The 19,650-nt window shown below is 41.6% G+C and overlaps 1 protein-coding gene across 1 annotated transcript; it reads left to right on the forward strand.

Moving 5' to 3' along the window:
• The first annotated feature begins 852 nt into the window (after positions 1–852).
• On the forward strand, positions 853–7,777 carry ZNF134 (zinc finger protein 134). Its single transcript, XM_041743036.1, has 3 exons — positions 853–1,122; positions 5,295–5,394; positions 6,011–7,777. The coding sequence occupies exons 2-3, from the start codon at positions 5,355–5,357 to the stop codon at positions 7,231–7,233; spliced, it is 1,263 nt and encodes a 420-aa protein (XP_041598970.1). The 5' UTR covers positions 853–1,122; positions 5,295–5,354; the 3' UTR covers positions 7,234–7,777.
• Positions 7,778–19,650: the final 11,873 nt, after the last annotated feature.

A 19,650-nucleotide genomic window follows, 5' to 3' on the forward strand; every position in this document is an offset into this window, starting at 1 on the left:
CCAATTCAGACACTGTCACGCTAATTGCAAATGAAGTGAAAAGCACTTCCTAGCAAAGAAATGAGATCTTGATGCTCCAAATCTTTATTTCTGGGTTTGGATAGTCACCTTTGCACATTTACTGCCACCAGTACTGGCACTTTAGAAAGCATTTATAATGACCCTTTTCAGATAGTCGGCATATTCCTAGAGGGAAATCAATATATCTTAGCTTTGGGCTAAGAAGGATCATTTGAATTACAGGGTGCTGCATGCTGGTTTTTAAATCCATATAGATTGGGACGCCTGCATGGCTCAGCGGTTGAGTGTCTGCTTTAGCTCAGGGCATGATCCCGGAGTACCAGGATCAAGTCCCATATCGGGTTTCCTCCATGGAGCCTGCTTCTCCCTCTGCCTTTATCTTCTCTCTCTTTTTTTTTTTTTTCTATGTCTTTAATGAATGAACAAAATCTTTTAAATATTTAAATAAAAAAATAAAAACTAGCAAGGAAATATACGTGGACTGTGAGTGGACTCAAAGTAGTTTGACAAGATATGTCCATGTGGTTTTGTGGCTTTGGGGAATACCTACAAGAAAGTTACCATTCTTGCGCCCTCCCGAAGACTACACAAGCACGGAATCTGGGCGTGCGCTCTTTAAGAGGACTGAAGCCCCGCCCAGTCCTCTGACTCTCAAGGCACAGTTTCCCAGAGCCCAACGGTGGACGTCGCAGCCTTAGCACCCTCAGGGAGCAAGTCCAAGAATCACTAGGGCCGATTGATCAGGAAAACTACATTACCCAGAAATCCCTGCGCCGCGCGGTGGCGGCATTATTAAAAGTGCGCGGAAGACGCTGGGCGGGATTTCCGGTGTCTTCCTCGCGGCGGACATTTTGTCCGCTCCTGGTGTAGCTTTCGGAGTAGAGCTTCTGGAGTGCTGGTTGGGTTCGGAGTGACAGACGCCGGAAGGCGCGGGAGGAGACCCTGTGTCTACCGGGGAGAGGCTTGGCGGTGGCAGCATCCGCGAAGGCTCCGCGGCCAGGGCCTAGCCACGGCAATGCTCGGGTCCCGAACTGGGACTCTTCACAGCTCCGTGTGGTCCAGATTGTGATGGCGGCGACCGCGGTGATGGATCCCGCGTAGGTGGGTACTCTGTTCCCCGGACCTTGACGCGTTTTGGGGTCCTGAATCAGGAAGCCCTGAAAGAGGGGCACAGTTGAAGTCGTTGCAGCCCAGCCTCCGATGTCCTGGGCCACGGGGGCGTTTGCAGGGGGAGCCCCCATTTCTAACAGCCGGTGGGATGAGCCGTCGAAGTGTTTGTTCCTGGCCGTTCGACTAGCACGAGCACAGGCTTGGAGGCGCCACTGAGCCGGGAGGATTCAGGAAATCGGAGTGCTCGTGTTTGCAGGGAGCATGGCAAGGGAACCTTATGCCTTCATGGCGAGGACTGTTGGAGCGATGGAAGAACAGATGTGGTCTTGCTTGGGGGAGTACACATTACGGCCGAGTGGGTGGTGGACTTGGAGGCGAGGAGGCCGCAGACTTTGGAGGTTTTGTGGTGCTTGGATCGGAGCCATGGCGGGCAAGTTGGAGGTGGAGAAATGGAGTTTTAAAGGTAAAACCAATAGGGTTTCCCGCTGTCAGATAATGGCTGTACGTGAACGAAGGAATGAGAGACCTTCACAGTTTTGTTTTCCCTTTTTCCCCCCTTGAACTTCGGTGGGAATGGGTCCGTTGGAGCAGGAAGCTCCTTTGAAGGAATCAGGAGTTGTATTTTGGATGTGGTAAAAGCTAAGGTGTCCCTAGGGCATTTGGCCATGCAGGTCTGGACTTCCAGGGAGGGAGCTGTGTTGGAGACCAATGAGGGACGAGGCCTCAAGTCAAAGCCTGGAGAGCAGATTCTGAGGAAGAATATTAAGGATGTCTTTATCTCACGTAGTCCTTGAGGTGAGAGATTGGAGGGCAGGGAAAAAGAGGTGACATTCTTCATTACCTTCAGAAGGAAGCATGTGAAAGAGTTCTGGCTGGTCTTAGCTGGAGGAAAGGGCTGTAGGGTATAAGGAACCTGACATGAGATACAGAGGCAGTATCTATAGCAGTGCTATAGATTTGCCACTCTGTGGGCTCAGCAAAGACACTGCCTGAAGAACAGAGGAAAAGTCAGCCTGGCTAGTGGAGCAGCCTCAGCCCAATCCAGGACACTGGCACATCAATTCCCCAACTCTTAAGTAAGAGAGATTATGAACATCTCTAATAAGGGCCTCCAGCAGGCTCACCTTCAGAGGAGTATGTTACAGTTAGGCTGGTTTGGCGAAAGGCCAGTGTGCACATGGCTGGTATACATAAGCAGATGTATGGATATAAGTTTCTGTTAATGCTTAATAATTTGCTTGCCTCTAAGTGTTTGATTATGATGAAAGTCTTAAATATCACATCTTCTTAAAAGCTTAAAGTTTAAAAATAAATAGTATCAAAAACCTGTCCCTTCATTTGTAGCACAACCAATTGGAAAAATGTGAAGCTTGTGGAGAGGAAAAACTAATTCAAAGATCCTTGACATGTATTAACGTGTTGCTACAAACTGTAGCCCTGTTAGGTGTCTACTGCTATTATCCCTGCTTTACAGATGAGGACACTGCAACACATCTTTGTTCATGGACACCTAGCTGGTAGAAGGCAACACTGGAGTCTTAGTATTTGAGATTAGACATTCAGAAATTATCCTCACCAAAGGGCAAGGGATAGGGGAATAGTTCAGTCCATGATACCTCACTCTGGTTACCTGCCACTCTCAGCTTCCTCCTTCTGCCAGGTTGCTTTGATGGTAGAAGCACTTAGGATCTCTGCATAGGTGAGTGCAGAGTATGCAGGTCCTGATTCATCATGCCCCACTTGGCCATGATCTTGGCAACCCACTATGGGAAATGGTGGTGTCTCAGGAGTCTTCGCTTATCCTTCTACTTGCCTTTGAGTTTGAGAGTGCCAGTTTTACTAATGGTCTTTTGCCTTGAATCCAGTGCAGTGGGATGAAGTGTGGAACGGTGCTCCAGGCACTAGAACCAGCAGGTGCAAAAACATCACTTGAGGCTGAACTAGGAGTATTTAGGGAGCCTCAGGTCTCCATTATGTCTGGTGTGATCAGAGAGCAGGGGACAGGCAGGATTCAACCCCAGAATGGCAGCCTGTGGAGCTGGGCTTCTGTTGGGAGCCATGGAATGTTTGGAGCAGAGGAGGGAGTGAACTGACTGGTCTTAACAGGCTTTCTCTGGCTGCATGGTGAAAAATGACTGGGGTCAGGAAAGATCACTTTTGATGATGGCTAGACTGGACTGGTGGCTCTGGAGGTGAGGGACAAATGCTTGGATTCTGGATTTTTTTTTTTTTTTCTTTAAGTAGGGCCAACCAGATTTTCTGATGTGGATGGTGAGAGAAAGAATGGGAAGAGTCAAGGATGACCCCACAGCTCCCATAGTTTTTGGCCTGAGAAAACATAAGGATGGAAAAACCTTCAATTGAGATGGTGAAGTTGGTGATGGGAGTAGCTTTCAGAAGTAATATCAAGAATTAGGCTTTGACCATGTTGAATCTGAGTGGAGGTACTGGTAGATAGCTGGACACAGAAGTTTGGATTTCAGAGGGGGGATTCAAGTCTCAAAGGTGTCAGCCACTATATGGATTAAATAGAGCTGCTTATCAGATTTATAGAGAGAATCTTTACATCATAGTGGCAGTGCCATTAAGGGTCTAGAAGGGGGTGGACACAGCAGAGTGGGATAGGAGTCACCCGAGGGACAGGAAAAGGGAGGTTAGTGTGCATGGTTGGGAGAGAGAGGAGGATCTGGCAGGTGGGGAAGGCTTCTAGAGAGAGCATATAGACGTGAGATGGATGTTGGTGTAGAGTAGTATTAGAGATGAGATGAATGTGAGGCCAGAGCAAGTGCTTTTCTCTTCTCTGTGTGGTTCCCACATGTTCGTGGTGACCTTTAATGGGATGTGGGGAGTTTAAGTCACGGTAGATTACCTCAGGAGCAGATTGGGTCAGCTGGCAGAGTAACTATGATTGAGGTAGAAGGACAGTGTGTGCGGGCTTTGCATGAGAATTTAGTGTTAAGCCTATGACTATTGAGAATATAGCATCCTTAGTATGTAACAGCAAAGTGGGTAGGAGGCTGGGTTTATCTGATCTATATGTTGTTCTGGATTGCTGAAGTTGAATCAAGGAATAGGGCCTGGAAGGAAGGATTTAAAAATTGGGTTCAGAGTACATGGCCGTGGGGACCATCAACTGGAGCCAGGTAGGATCTTGGATGCATTAACCAAGAATTCTTTGGGTGCTGTGTGCAGATTTGCATGTGGGAGATGCCTATGTTGTGGATATGCATAGACATGAGGGAGCTCTGGTCTAAAGAACAATATGTACTAGAGATGGGATCTGAATTCATAGCCTGGGGGCTCTAGGGAGAATTCCAAGCTCAAATATGTATATGAGATGCATGATCTCTAGACCCCAGGAGAACTAGCTGACAGAAGTGTCTGTATGTCCCCTCCCTGTTCTGGGTTGGACAAAATGATGACTAGAAAGTGGGAAAAGAGTGGGTAGGCACCAGTCACATGAGGGCCTGGTATCTGAGTTGGGGAGCTGGGGAGGAGGGTGAATTGTGGTGGGTAGACCAGGAGTCCTAGGGAGAACTGCTGCCTCTGTGTTCAAGTTGTTGACTTCATACAGGGTCATGTGACTTTCAAGGATGTGTTTGTGTCTTTCTCTTGGGAGAAATGGGGGCTGCATGATAAGGCCCAGAGATTTGTGTCATAATGCAGTGTTTTCTGTGCTTTGCATTTACGGTCTTGCCGGGTAAGGCCCTGTATGCCCAAGTTTTCTGGGCTGTGCTCTACTCTTTCTTCCCTCAAAGGTTGCCATTTTCTTCCCATAGCTGCCTGGGCACTGCTATTTTCCCTCACTAACCTAGGTTTTCTTAGGTACTGGAGCTCAGCTGTGTATTGCCTCCTTTATTCCTTGTGGTCAGCCCAGTGGACTACCCTGCTTGCCCTTTCCCTTACTTTATGGCTCTGCCCACATTCATGATACCTCTGCTCCACATTCTGCCCCTTTCTTATAATAAGCATATTCTTTGGATCTACTTGTGTCATGAATTGCCATAATAATCACTGCCATGGGGCCCAGTGCGCTGATCCTACAAGATGCTTCTGATACTCATTTTGTAATATTTAGTTGTCTTAATCATTTGTGGATGGGCTGCTCTAGGTCACTGCTTTCCTACTTGCCCTGTCTTTCCTCTATGACTTGTTTCTTCCAGATGCTTTGTGGTTGCTGAACTTAGCAGGGGAAAGAACTCTGAGTGCCTGACTGAGAGGTCATGACTCTAGCCATGGCAGGAGGGACGTGGACAGGCCCTGGTGAGTGGGAGCTTAAAGTGGGTGTGACTTCTGGGCTGGGTTCAACTAGCACCAGAATCCTGTTTGGTGCCCAGGTTGTAGACTATACTTATTTCTATCTTTTTCTCCTTGTTCTTATCTTTTATGTTCTGACCTCTGACCCAGGGCTGTCCATGCCCACTTTACCAGTGCTCTCTACTATTCCTTCTGCAGTGTTCTTTATTGGACAGTGCTAATGTGTCATGACATACGTATATCCTTAAATGATTCTAGGATACCAGTTGCTCATTTTAAATCAGATTTTACTGGGCCTGGACATACATTTCTGCATAGCACTCACCAGTAGCCAAGGCCCTTCTAAAAATCACTTGCTGAAGAGTAAATTGGACATCCTGCCTGTTGGTTCTCCCTGAGCTACACCTCATTCTTGTGTATGTCCTTTGTGAAGGCTTCCTCATTCTGTGACCCTTCGGGACCCAGTATTGCACAGCAGCTTTTTCTTTAACCTGATCCCAAATCTGCTGTCCTGCTAATAGCCCCATGAACTAAATCCTGGGTATACTAGACACATTGGTGATGGGGTTGCCCCTTCCCGCCAAAGTCATCATGCACTTCAACAGCATTTTTCTGCCTTTAGGTTGTTGGTGTGCAGTGGAGGATGAAGAGGCACCTTCTGAACAGAGTATTTCTATAGAAGTGTCACATGATAGTATTTCCAAGGCAGGTTCATCCACCCAGATGGCTCACCCTTGTGACATATGTGGCCCTATCTTGAAAGATATCTTGCACCAGGAAACACGCCAAGGACTGAAACCTTACACATGTGGGGCCTGTGGGAAACAATTCTGCTTCACTGCAAACTTTCATCAGCACCAGAAGCAGTACAATGTAGAGAAACCCTTAAGAAGAGACAAAGGGAAGACCTCATTTGTCAAGAACTGTAGAGTTTGTGAAGAACCTCACCTGTCAGAAAAACCTTTTCAATGTGAGGAGGAGCAGACCCTCCAGGTCAGTTTGGGCAGTCACCAGCAAAAGGCCACTCACAGCAAGAAGACAAGGAGCACCAGGAGTGGGGAGGCCTCTCACAGTGGCCAGATGCATTACAGGTGCAGCGAATGTGGGAAGGCTTTCAACCGCAAAGACACACTTGTCCAGCACCAGAGAATCCACACTGGAGAAAGGCCTTATGAGTGCAGTGAATGTGGGAAAGCCTTCAGCCGTAAAGCCACCCTTATCCAACACCAGAGAATTCACACTGGAGAAAGGCCTTATGAGTGCAAAGAATGTGGAAAAGCCTTTAGCCGCAAAGACAACCTTACTCAGCACAAAAGAATTCACACTGGAGAAATGCCTTACAAGTGTAGTGAATGTGGAAAATACTTTAGTCATCATTCCAACCTAATCGTACACCAGAGAGTTCACAATGGAGCGAGGCCTTATAAATGCAACAATTGTGGGAAAGTCTTCAGGCACAAATCCACACTTGTTCAGCATGAGAGTATCCATACTGGAGAAAATCCTTATGTTTGCAGTGATTGTGGGAAATCCTTTGGTCACAAATACACCCTCATTAAACACCAGAGGATTCACACTGAGGCAAGGCCTTTTGAGTGCATCGAATGTGGGAAATTCTTTAGTCGAAGCTCTGACTTTATTGCACATCAGAGAGTTCACACAGGGGAAAGGCCATTTGTGTGCAGCAAATGTGGGAAAGATTTCATCAGAACATCCCACCTTGTTAGGCACCAAAAAGTTCACACTGGAGAAAGGCCATATGAGTGCAATGAATGTGGGAAAGCCTATAGTTTAAGTTCCCACCTCATTCGGCACCAGAAAGTTCACACTGCAGGAAGACTTTAGGAGTGCTCTCAACAGGACTCATACGGAGAGGAGCTCTATGATTGCCCTTTGAGAGGAAGACATCAATCAGATGTTGAAACTCATATCTGAACATTAACACTGGGGAGATACCTTATGAATGCCAGGTACAGGGAAGGTTTCATGAGTTGTGTTGCACTTTCAGACCTACTCAGGTCTTTGCCAGATTTGTCACTCAATGCCTGTGGCTGAAACCATGTCTGCTCTATCAGCTTAGTTACAGTTATGTCCTCAGGGAAGGTAGAACTTTGTACTCTCCAGTCCCTAGAGGGAAATAATAAGAATCCTGAATTAAATGGGATTCCTCATTCCCTCCCCACTGACTGGTTAAAAATGTGGACCTTACATACATCTTTAGCCAAGAGGATCTGAGCTGTGTTCTGGTGGCTTACAAAAAAGGTTTACTTTCTTCATAGTGTTGGTCTCATGTGGTACTTAGATTTTCCAGCCTTCAAGTCACCCAACCTGGAGAACTACTTACTTCTGTTGTTCTGGTTTCTATGATAATAAAGACCTTATTATTTAAGCCATTGCTAATTTTGGACATTCTTTTTACTGTTTGGAGTGGTTAGAAAACAATTAGGCCATGCAAAACTGAAGAGATAAACTGGGAGGGGGGTGCTCCTGGTTTCATGTGCCTCAACTGGAAGAGCAGGTTGACAGGGAAACATTCTCAGTCTACTTTTGGTATTGCTGACAAAAGTTTCTCAGGGGTTTGTGGGCCTGATGTCTGGATTTCAGAGTTATTTGAGGGCCCAGACATCACTTTGATGGTGATGTTGAGGGAGGTTGTGACAGCCTTCAATATGTTTGAGACCAGCATGGATTGAGTGTCTTATTTCCAGCATATGTGCCATATTTCACAGCACAGTTGAGGGGAAGCTGTTTGAGGACCTGCCAAGTGCCATATGCCCTGAAGGCCAGAATCTGATCTGGTACCCAGGTCTCTGGCTGCAAGACTTACCAACCCAGGAAGGAAACAAAACTGATGCCAAGACACAGTGTGAATAATTGGGCCTGGGGACTGGCAAATGAGAGTGGATGTTCCCATTTTAAAAAGACATCCACAAACATACCAGTCACTATGGCTGTATGAGATTGGGATGCATGGCAATTCTTAGCATCTCCAGAGCTTTGTCACTCTGACCAAGGTCAGTGACAGAGCAAAGAATGTAAATTTTATTTCGATTTCTGTACCTCTCTGGGCTCTATATCTAGTGTCTTTGCTGCATAGGCAAGAACTCCGGGGTATACATTGTTGTCCAGGGATGTAGATTTTGTGACCAGCCAGAGATTCTGGTGACTCACTGGGAAACAGCCTTCACTGCTTGCCAGTTTTTCTTGCTGCAGAGGAAGAGGTTCTCTACCAGATGTTTGGAGAGAGAAAATAGAGTCACTATATTGATAGTCTGGTTTTCTAATAGAAGTGGGAGACCCAGATGTTGCAGTGGAATCATCTTTTATAGTTTTACTGATGTGTAGTCAACATGGGATACACTGCATATGCTAAAGTGCAATTTGGTAGGCCTTAATATATGTATAAGAAATCACCCAGCTGTAGTATTGAATATAACCATCCCCAAAGTTACCTCATGCCCCTTCCTAATCCCTCTCAATGCTCTTCCTAATACTTCCCATCCCTTCCCTAGGCAACCATTGATTTATTTTCATTATAGATAAATTTGCCTTTTCTAGAACCTTATTTAAATTGAATTTTAGAAGTTTATTATTGTCCACTGTCTTTCATGCAATTATTTTGTGAATCATCCATGTTGTTTGTATAAATAGATGAATAATACTCTGGATATACTGCAGTTTATCCCTTTATCTTAATTGACATGTTCTTCCCCCAAATTCTAAATATTAAAAACAAAGCTGGTGCAAATATTAATGTACAAGTCTTTATATGGACATTTAGCTGAGGAAATTCCTAAACAAAGTGTTGAAAGTGTGGCCTTCTTTGTATTGTTCATGGTAAGATGTGACACGGAAGAGATAAACATAGAGAAGAACTGCTATACAGAAAAGACCCAAGATTTGATGATTTGGGAAATTCTTATCCTATCTTAATTGCAAAAGACATTGAAATGAGATGATTCATGATCAGGAAAGCATGTTCTGGAGAAATAGCCATGGGTGTGACTGTATAGTCTCTTGTAATACCTCAGCAAGATCAAAAGAGCAGAGTATTCAGCCACATAGAATTTCTTTGAAGAGATTTGACTAAGCAGGTCTCCTCAGTATAAGCAGAGACCATCTTGGAAGCTTAAAGGCAACCCTTGGCCATCTCAGCAAAAGCAAAAATTGATATTGGGATCATCAGGGGAAAATGTGTGGACTAACCTCTTGTCTAGTGGAGTGAATCTCTGTGTTATATACAGAAGAGCCACAAAGTTCTTGAAAATTTTGTGGTAGAAACACTTTGGATCTTAAAAGGACAGAATATGAAATTAGGACCTCCTAATTTCTGCGCACATGAAACTGGCTGAGAAAAATTACTAAGTTGCAAACCTTTGTTACCTGTCATAGAAATGGAGGACTTAGAGGACAGAGTAGAACCCAGGATGGGGAGCTGAGAGCCCAGTGGCCAGAGCCCTGAACCTGGGTATTCCCAGACCTTGCTACCTAATGTAGTTTGCTAAGTTTGATTTCCAAATTTCTTGGAACTTGTGGCTTTCCCTTATTCTTTCATTTTCTCCCTTTTGAAACAATGTGTATAACTATTATCCTAGGTCTATCCCTAGGTTATTTTGAGAGCAGATGCCTTGTTTTCTAGTTTTACAGATCCACAGATGGAGAGGATTGTGTGTCAGGATGGATTATATCCAGAGCCTCAGACATATCTGATGTAGACAATATTTAGATGAGATTTGAGTGTTGAGTTGATATAGAAATGGAAGGAGACATTTTGTGATCTTGGGATTGGTGGAATATATTTCGTAAGCAGGACAGATACGAATCTGAGGAACACACAGCAAACTGTAGTAGATGGAATTGTTGCTGCCAACGATGTCCATGCCCTTATCCTCAGAACCTGTGAATGGTCCTATAGATGACCAACGGAGCTTTGCATGTATAATACACTTTGTGATGAGACTTACCCAGCTGGGCTCAATCTAATCACATGAGTCATTAAAAACAGAACCTTTCTCAGCTATAGGGAGAAAGAGGCAGAAGTGTTAGACATGGCTCTATCAGGCCCTTTGTTGCTCCATTGCTGGTTCTAAGATAAAGCTAGGTACTAAGTTGAGCACCACACCTATGATAGCCAGCATCTTCAGTCCTGGCTCAGCAAGATCAGGTCAGAGCATTGAGTGACACAGCCCTTTGAAGAAATTGTGTGACTTTGCAGATGGTCTCAATACAACCAGAAGGCCCCTCGGAAGCTTAGAGACCTCAATCCTACAACCACATGGAACTGAATTCTGCCAACAATGCATACAAGCAGGAATCTGATTTCCCAGAGCCTCCAGAAAGAAACAACTTGCCAACTTTAAGTGCAGCTGGGGCCCCAGGGATTGAGGGAAATCACCGGCTGGTTCACTGCATCAAAGGTACAAAGGAGTTGGTGCCTGCCAGGGTAGGACCTGCCTGCAGAGAGGCTTTGGTTTAGATGGGAAGGAAGCCACAGCCCTAAACCCTAAACTGCTGGCTTAGAGGTAGGGTGTTAGGTGTGTACTCGGGCAGAGTCCAGAGAGCTCTGGTCTAACTGGCTATACCTCTCTGGGCTCTAATCTCCAGGCACCAGGTTCTGCTGCCTCCCACCTCTGCAATCCCTAGCAGCTCAGCTTTGGAGATCTCCATGTGCCTATTGCCCCAGCCTAGGAATTCCCTGCTCACCTAATGGCTCCTTGGTGGCAGCATTGACTCCCTGGACCTCTTATGCTATCAAGACACCCAGCCCTGGTGGCTCCCCAGGCCTTGTTCTGCACCCTTGGCAACCTGCTCCCTCCATGGCCCAGCCTCTATGCTGGCTTCTGACCCTAATGCTTTCCTCTTGCCTGCCCGCTGTGTCCTCAAGGCTATTTCTCTCACCTGCTTCTGCACTGCTGCCTACTCTGCCCTAGCCCCTGTAAACCACCTCCTACCATATAGTCTCAAGCTCAGACCACTGCTGCAAGCCTCTATGCCCTATCCCTGGCACCTCAGGGTTTTAGCTTCTCTCTGTCTCCTGAGCCTGCTGCAAAATCACTCCCTCTCCCTCACCCTATTTCAGAGGAAACACTGAAGTAAGTGTAGATCTATTACGTCAGGGTATTAAGACTAATGTGACTAGACTTTAGGTGTGAAAGGGTAGGAGCTAGGGATGGGGGTGGGTGCACAGGGAAAGAGGAAAGGCAAAGAATTGAGGAAAGATCCACTGAATTGTTGACTATGTCCAGTTCTATACAAATGTGAGGGTAAACTATCCGAGGTTTAGAAAAGTACCACTAGAAGACAGTATACCAAATAATTCCTGCAGCTCGTGTAGGGCTGGCAATTATTTATGTTCTTATCTACCAATGTAGAAATACCTATTATACAGTATACAGAACAACACTTAGAAAACTCAGAAATATATCGCCTAGATAGTGAAGCTTAACACAGATTAAGATTTGCTCTGGACACCCTGAAAAGAATTAAAAGCAAACATTCAAGGGAAGGACTGTTAACAGGTACCTTTACCTGAAAGCCAAGAAAAATCTGACACTGAAGGAATACAAGCAAGTGCAACATTCAACAATGTAAGGTTTATCTTGTCTGGCACCCAATAAGCAATTTACTGGGCACACGAAGGAGCAGAAATATAAGGAAAAAAACACAAAAAATGACTAAAATGATTAAACAAGTACGTTTAGAGAGCTTTTATAATTTTTTTTTGTAAATATCTTGCATTTGTTCTTGGAAAGATAAAAAAAAAACTTGATTTAAAAGAGAAATAGATGTAAAAACAGTTATAAAAATAGATCTATGTAGAACTTATGGTAGAATATAATATCTAACAAAAAACTAGTATGAAAATCAGATGAGATATTGCAGAAGAAAATGTCAGTGTGTTTAAAGGTAAAATTATAGATAAGCAAAATGAACCACATAGAAAGGGAAAAAATGAACAAAGAACAAACAGCATTAGTGACTTGTAGGAAAATATCAAGTGGTCTAATATACATGTATTTGGAATACTAAAAGCAAGAGCATAACAGGAAAGAAAATATCTGAGTGAAATGTCTATTTAAAACAAAACCAGAGACTGGTTTTTATGCCAGTACCATACTGTTTTAATTACTACCACTTTATAGCATAACTTGAAATCTGGAATTGTGATGCCTCCAGTTTTTTCTTTTTCAAGATAGCTTTGGCTATTTGAGGTCTTTTATAGTTCCATACAAATTTTAGGATTGTTCTAATTCTGTGAAAAATACTGTTGATATTTTTATAGGGATTGCTTAAATGTGTAGATTGCTTTGGGTAGTATGGGTATTTAATATTTTTTTCTTCAACCCAAAGCGTGGAATGTCTTTCCATTTCTTTGCATCATCTTGAATTTCTTTCATCAGTGTTTTATAAAGTTTTCAGGGGTCTTTCACCTCTGATTAAGTTTACTCCTAGGTATTTTATTGTTTTTGGTGCAACTGTAAATGGGATTGTTTTCTTGATTTCACTTTCTGCTCTTTTATTATTAGTGTGTATGAATCCAACAGATTTCTGTACATTAATTTTTTATGTTGTGACTTTATTGAATTCATTTATCAGCTCTAATAGTTTTTTTGGTAGTCTTTAGGGATTTCTATATATTGTATCATGTCATCTGCAAGTAGAATTTTACTTTTTCCTTACCAAGTTGGGTGCCTTTTATTTCCTTATGTTGTCTAATTGCTGTGGCTTGGACTTCTAGTACTATGTTGAATAAAGATGGTGAGAATGGACATCCTAGTCTTATTCCTGACCTTAGGGCAAAAGATCTCTGTTTTCACTATTGAGTATAATGTTGGCTGTGGAATTTTCATATAAGGCCTTTATTATGTTGAGATATGTTCTCAATAGATCTACTTTACAGAGGGTTTTTTTTTTTATATATCATGAATGGATATTGTACTTTGTCAAATGCTTTTTCTTCATCTCTTGAAATGATCATATGGTCATTATCCTTTCCCTTATTGATGTGAAGTATCATGTTGATTGTTTTGCAAATATTGAACCACCCTTGCACCATAGGAATAAATCCAACTTGATCATGGTATAAGATTTTTTATTTTTTATTTTTTAAAATTTTTATTTATTTATGATAGTCACAGAGAGAGAGAGAGAGAGAGAGAGGCAGAGACACAGGCAGAGGGAGAAGCAGGCTCCATGCACCGGGAGCCCGATGTGGGATTCGATCCCGGGTCTCCAGGATCGCGCCCTGGGCCAAAGACAGGCGCCAAACCGCTGCACCACCCAGGGATCCCCAGGTATAAGATTTTTTAAATGCATTATTGGATTTGGCTTGCTAATATTTTGTGGAGGATTTTGCATCTTTATTCATGAAAGATATTGACTTGTAATTCTCTCTCCCTCTCCCTCTCTCTCTCTCTCTCTCTCTCTCTCTCTTTTGTGGTGTCTATCTGATTTTGGCATCAGAGTGATATTGGCTTCACAGAATGAATTTGGAAGTTTTTCTTCCACTCATATTTTTGGAATAGTTTGAGAAGAAGGGATATTAGCTTCTCTTTAAATGTTTGATAGAATTAATCTGTGAAGCCATCTCTTGTAGGCAATGTATAAATGGGTCTTGTTTCTTTTATCCACTTTGTCACCCTATGTCTTTTGATTAGAGCAATTAGTCCATTTACATTCAAAGTAATTATTGATAGATATGTAGTTCCATGTTGTTACTTGTTTTGTGGTTGTTCCTCTAGATTTTTTTTTCAGATCTGTTCTTCTGCTCTTTTTCATGGTTTGTTGACTTTCTTTAATGATATGCTTAGAATTCTTTCTCTTTGTTCTTTGCACATCTATTATGGGTTTTTGATTTGCAGTTATCATTAGGTAACTTGTGTATAACATCTTCTGCATATAGCAGGCTATTTTAAGTTGATGGTTGCTTAAGTTTAAGTTGCTTAAGTCCATTCTTCTCTCCCCCTCATATTTTGGGTGTATTCTCTCATATTTTGTATACTTTTATTTTTTGGATCTCTGCACTGATTTTATAGAAATATTTATTTTTGCTGCTCTTATGTTTTTTATTTTTCATACTCTCACTTATAGTCCTCCTTTCCACTCGGAGTCCCCTTTAATATTTTTATATTTGATTTAGTGGTCATGAACTCCTTTAGTTTTTGTCTGAGAAACTCTATCTCTCTTTCTATTCTGAATGATAGTCTTGCTGGATAGAGTATTCTTGGCTGTAGATTTTTCCCTTTCTGCCCTTTGAATATATCATGCCATTCTCTTCTGTCATGCAGTTTCTGCTGAAAAGTATTCTGATAGTTTGATGGGGTTCCCCTTATATATAACTATCTTCTTTTCCCTTTCTGCTTTTAAATTTTTTTTCTTTTTGGCAAGATTGTGGAGAAAAAGGAACTCTACTGCATTGTTGGTAGGAATGTAAACTGGTGCAGTCACTGTGGAAAACAGTATGGAGGTTACTAAAAAAATTTAAAATAGTACAACCCTACCATCCAGGAATCACACTGCTGGGAAAGTGAAAGAGTACACTTATGATGAAAAATAAATAAAATTATTTTAAAACTATCAGTAGCTAGGAAAGAGGCAAGGAAGGAATCTTCCCAAGAGACTTCAGAAGAAACATGTCCTAACTGACATCTTGACTTCAGACTTCTAGCCTCCAGAGCTGTGATAAAATAAATTGCTGTTGTTTTAAGCCATTTGTGGTTTGTGATAATTTGTTACATCAACGATAGGAATCTAACCTACAACCATCAACCAACTTGGTCTAGTTGACATTTAGAGAATCTCCAACAATAGCAGAACATATTTTAAGGTCCACAAAAGGATGTTCATCAAACTAGACCATAGGCCATAGAATAAATGTCAGTAAATGTAGATTGGTTAAATCCATGAAACTATACACTCTGACCATAAGGGAATTAAGCTAGTCTTCATAAAGGAATATTCTGGGGGGGAAAAAATCCCCACATGTTTGGAAGTTAAAGAAAACAAACAATGTTTGCATCAAAAAATAAATCACAAGAAAAAGTAGATAATATTTTGAACTGAGTAAAATGAAACCTAGTATATCAAGATTTGCTATAGCTGAGATTAGAAGAAAAAGTATAGATCTAAATACTTATTTTGGAAATAAATAGGAGATGAATAGGGATGCCTGGGTGGCTCAGCGGTTTAGTGCCTGCCTTTGGCCCTGGGCATGATCCTGGGGTCCTGGGATCAAGTCTCACATCGGGCTCCCTTCGTGGAGCCTGCTTTTCCCTCTGCCTGTGTCTTTGCCTCTCTCTCTCTCTGTGTCTCTCATGAATAAATAAATAAAATCTTAAAAAAAAAAAGAGTAAATATTTTGAATACTCAAGGTAGGACACTAAATATAAAAATAATTGAAAACAAAGTAGACAAAAGGAAAGAAATATTAAAGAGCAGAAAATAAAATAGATCATAAAAATAGAGAAAATTAATGAACTCCAAAGCTATCGTTTAACTAGATCAATATAGTTGATAGATCTGTATGTAGCTTGTTCAGAGACAGGACGATTTACCAATATAAGCAATGAAAGATGGTATAGCACTAGATATATTAAAGACATTAAAAAGATTATACATAATATTTTAAACAACTCTCCAACAACTCTGGAAACTAGGAACTGACCAAAAAAATTTCCTTGAACTGCTTCACCTACTCAGGTTCACTGAGGAAATGAATAATCTGAAATGCCCTCTATTATATATGTAGATATTGAATTGGTAGTTTTCAATTTTCCCACCATAATTTCATGCCAGGATGGCTTTACTAGGGAGTTCTAAACATTTAGGGAAGGAATAATTCCAAACCCAGTAAAATTATTTTTTTAAAAAGAGAGTGGAACTCTATCCAACTAGTTTTATGATTTTAGCTTTAATTTGATACCAAACACAGGTAATGCCATTCATAGAAAACTGCAGACCAATACCCATATGAACACAGATGCAAAACATCCTTAATAAAATTTTAGGAAATAGAATACAATGATGATACATAGATAGAAATTACATTATAACTTGTGAGGTGATACACACATACACATGTATATACATATATATATAAAAATATATTTCCTAAATAAATGGAAAGTATCTCATAATATCAATATAGTGATCAAAATGAGAAAATTTAATGCTAATCCAACAGTATTATGTGTTTCAAAGATTATATTAAAATATCAGTTATTTATCTTATTTTTTTCAAGTCCAGAATGAAATCCACTGTCATTAATTGTATTTATTTCTCATCTCAATTTAGATAGACAAATAGATTTGTTCTAGAGATTTTTTTAAAACAGCAATATAGGGTAGCCCCAGTGGCTTAGCGGTTTAGCGCCGCCTTCAGCCCAGGGCATGATCCTGGAGACCCAGGATCAAGTCCCACGTCAGGCACCCTGCATGGAGCCTGCTTCTCCCTCTGCCTGTCTCTCTCTCTCTGTCTGTCTCTAATAAATAAATAAAATCTTTAAAAAAAAGTTTAAAATAAAAATAAAAACAGCAATATATTCAGGCATTGTTTTGTTTTTGTTTTTAGATTTTATGTATTTATTTGACAGAGAAAGAGAGAGAGCACAAGCAGGAAGAGCAGCAGACGTGGGGAGAAGAAGGCTTCCAACTGAGCAGTGAGCGTGATGCAGGACTTGATCCCAGGACCCTGTGATCATGACCTGAGCCAAAGGCAGATGCTTAACCAATTGTGCCACCCAGATGCCCTCGGGCATTGTTTAAATGATTGTTATTATTTTCTATGATTACTACTATAGTTACTTATTATTTACATTATTTACTATGATTAAATGTTTCCTGGAGTTGATGAAGAATTACATATTCAATTATGAAAGCAAAACAATTCTAATAAAATAAAACAAAGTACACTGAAAGGCACACCCTTATCACATTGCACCCCAGTGAAGAAAAAAAGGAAGATTGTGGAATAGCCAAGAGGGAAAGATAGATTACCCAGAAAACAATGTCTTTAAACGGAGAGTGAAATATTAAAAGAAATGATGGACAATAGAGGAGAATCACATAATGTTTTGAAGATTAGAAAGAACAGTATCACCCACTCAGGGTTGCATATAATTTTAAATGACCCTACAAGAATGGGACCATCAGGGCAGCCCGGGTGGCTCAGCGGCTTAGCACTACCTTCGGCCTAGGGCGTGATCCTGAGGGCCTGGGATCAAGTCCCACGATGGGCTGCATGGAGCCTGCTTCTCCCTCTGCCTGTGTCTCTGCCTCTCTCTCTCTGTGTGTGTGACTATCATAAATAAATAAAAATTTTTTTAAAAAGATTTTATTTATTTATTCATGAGAGACAGAGAGAGAGAGGCAGAGACACAGGCAGAGGGAGAAGCAGGCTCCATGCACCGGGAGCCCGACGTGGGATTCGATCCCCGGTCTCCAGGATCGCGCCCTGGGCCTAAGGCAGGTGCCAAACCGCTGTGCCACCCAGGGATCCCTAAATAAATAAAATCTTAAAAAAAAAAAAAAAAAAGACCATCATGAAAATACATGCAGATAAACACACAGTGTCTTACTACCAATGATGCTATCAAAATGGATTTCTAAAGTTGTACTTAAGAAAGAAAAGTTTTGCTGGACAAGAACAGGATATACATATGAATAAAACAAAAGCATTTGAAATAAAAGCATTCTAAAGCTTTGAAGAGTTTAAGAAAAGGGGTTTAAATAATTACTAATTTTAGATACTGACACAACAATGATGAAAGTTAAACTATACAAGGTAACCTCCAAGAGAAGTAGCAAAAGGGTTTTCTATACAGGTGGGGATTAAATTGATTTTAAACAAAAGGCAGAGAGAAAGCACAGAAAGAGGTACATAAATTTATGATTATGGAAAAATACAAAAGTTAGAAATTAATCCAATGCTTAAACATTTTAAAATTTTTTTTTAATTTTTTTAAATTTATTTATGATAGTCACAGAGAGAGAGAGAGAGGGGCAGAGACACAGGCAGAAGGAGAAGCAGGCTCCATGCACCGGGAGCCCGATGTGGGATTTGATCCCGGGTCTCCAGGATCACGCCCTGGGCCAAAGGCAGGCGCCAAACCGCTGCGCCACCCAGAGATCCCAAACATTTTAAAATTTAAGTAGATTGACTTTTTTAAAAAAAATCTCTTGTTAGACTTGTATGACCGCAAGTGGTGATCAGATAGGGTTTAATTGCTAAAGAAGCCTCACAAGATTCAAAATGATACCAAACTGCAGTTTATTGCAGGGAAAAGAATACAATATAGCAAAAACATTTAAGTAATATCCATTCCAAGCAAGGCCTGTCTCAGCAAAGTCTAGAGAAGCAAAGTCTAGAGTAGCTCTGGTAGTCTTCCTTCTATAAGTAGCTCTGCATGACTTTACTCTCAAGTCAGGAACAACATGTAGACAGAACACCTGGGAAGCAGGGAACTCAAATGAAGTTTGAACCCTTCTGTTCCTATAGGCACATTCCCTCTGTATAATCAGCCTCAACAGCAGAGAACCTCAGGCACTCCCAGACCCCTAGTGAAAATCATCAATGTGATAAGCATCAATAAGTGCCATCAATAAACTTGAATAAACTGCCCCAATACTAACCTTGAATTTGTAAGAACAAAGCAATACCAGTTATCAGTATGTGGCATGCTTTGCCATGAGTCACTGTTATTCACTGTTCTCAGCAAAACAGCTCAGGCTGGTTCTAGACCAACTAGACAAAATTCGCAGAACGGTCTACCATTGTAACCATTGGCTTTTTTATGACAAGACAATCATTCTTTATTTTTTTAAATTATTTCAAGATTTTTTTAAAAATATTTTATTCATTTATTCATGAGAGAGACAGAGGCAGAGACAGAGGCAGAGGGAGAAGCAGGTTCCATGCAGGGAGCCCTGGGACTCCATCCTGGAACCACGGGATCACACCCTGAGCCGAAGGCAGATGCTCAACCACTGAGCCACCCAGGTGTCCCGAGATATTTTATTTTTAAAGCAAGTCACAATACTAAGCTTTTGGCCCATTCTGCTAATGTACAAGCTACAAATGGTTGCTCAGCAGCTGAGGGGCACTCTTTACTAGCATGTTTGTAAAGTGAATAAAAATCCATATAAAACAAATACTCAATAGTTTCTATAGGAACACAGATAAATGACCCTATCTCCTAGTCCTCCATATTGCATCCATGCCAACTTTACTTAGAAAACATTTCAAAACTATCAGTAATTAAGTTA

Source organism: Vulpes lagopus, chromosome 2 (genome assembly GCF_018345385.1).
Source record: "Vulpes lagopus strain Blue_001 chromosome 2, ASM1834538v1, whole genome shotgun sequence".
Classification (NCBI taxonomy): Eukaryota; Metazoa; Chordata; class Mammalia; order Carnivora; family Canidae; genus Vulpes; species Vulpes lagopus.

Coding starts and splice junctions, on each gene's coding strand:
- ZNF134 (XM_041743036.1), top strand. CDS start 5,355: ATGACTCTAGCCATGGCAGGAGGGACGTGGACAGGCCCTG. Junction 5,395..6,010: donor AGGGACGTGGACAGGCCCTG/GTGAGTGGGAGC, acceptor TTCTGCCTTTAG/GTTGTTGGTGTGCAGTGGAG.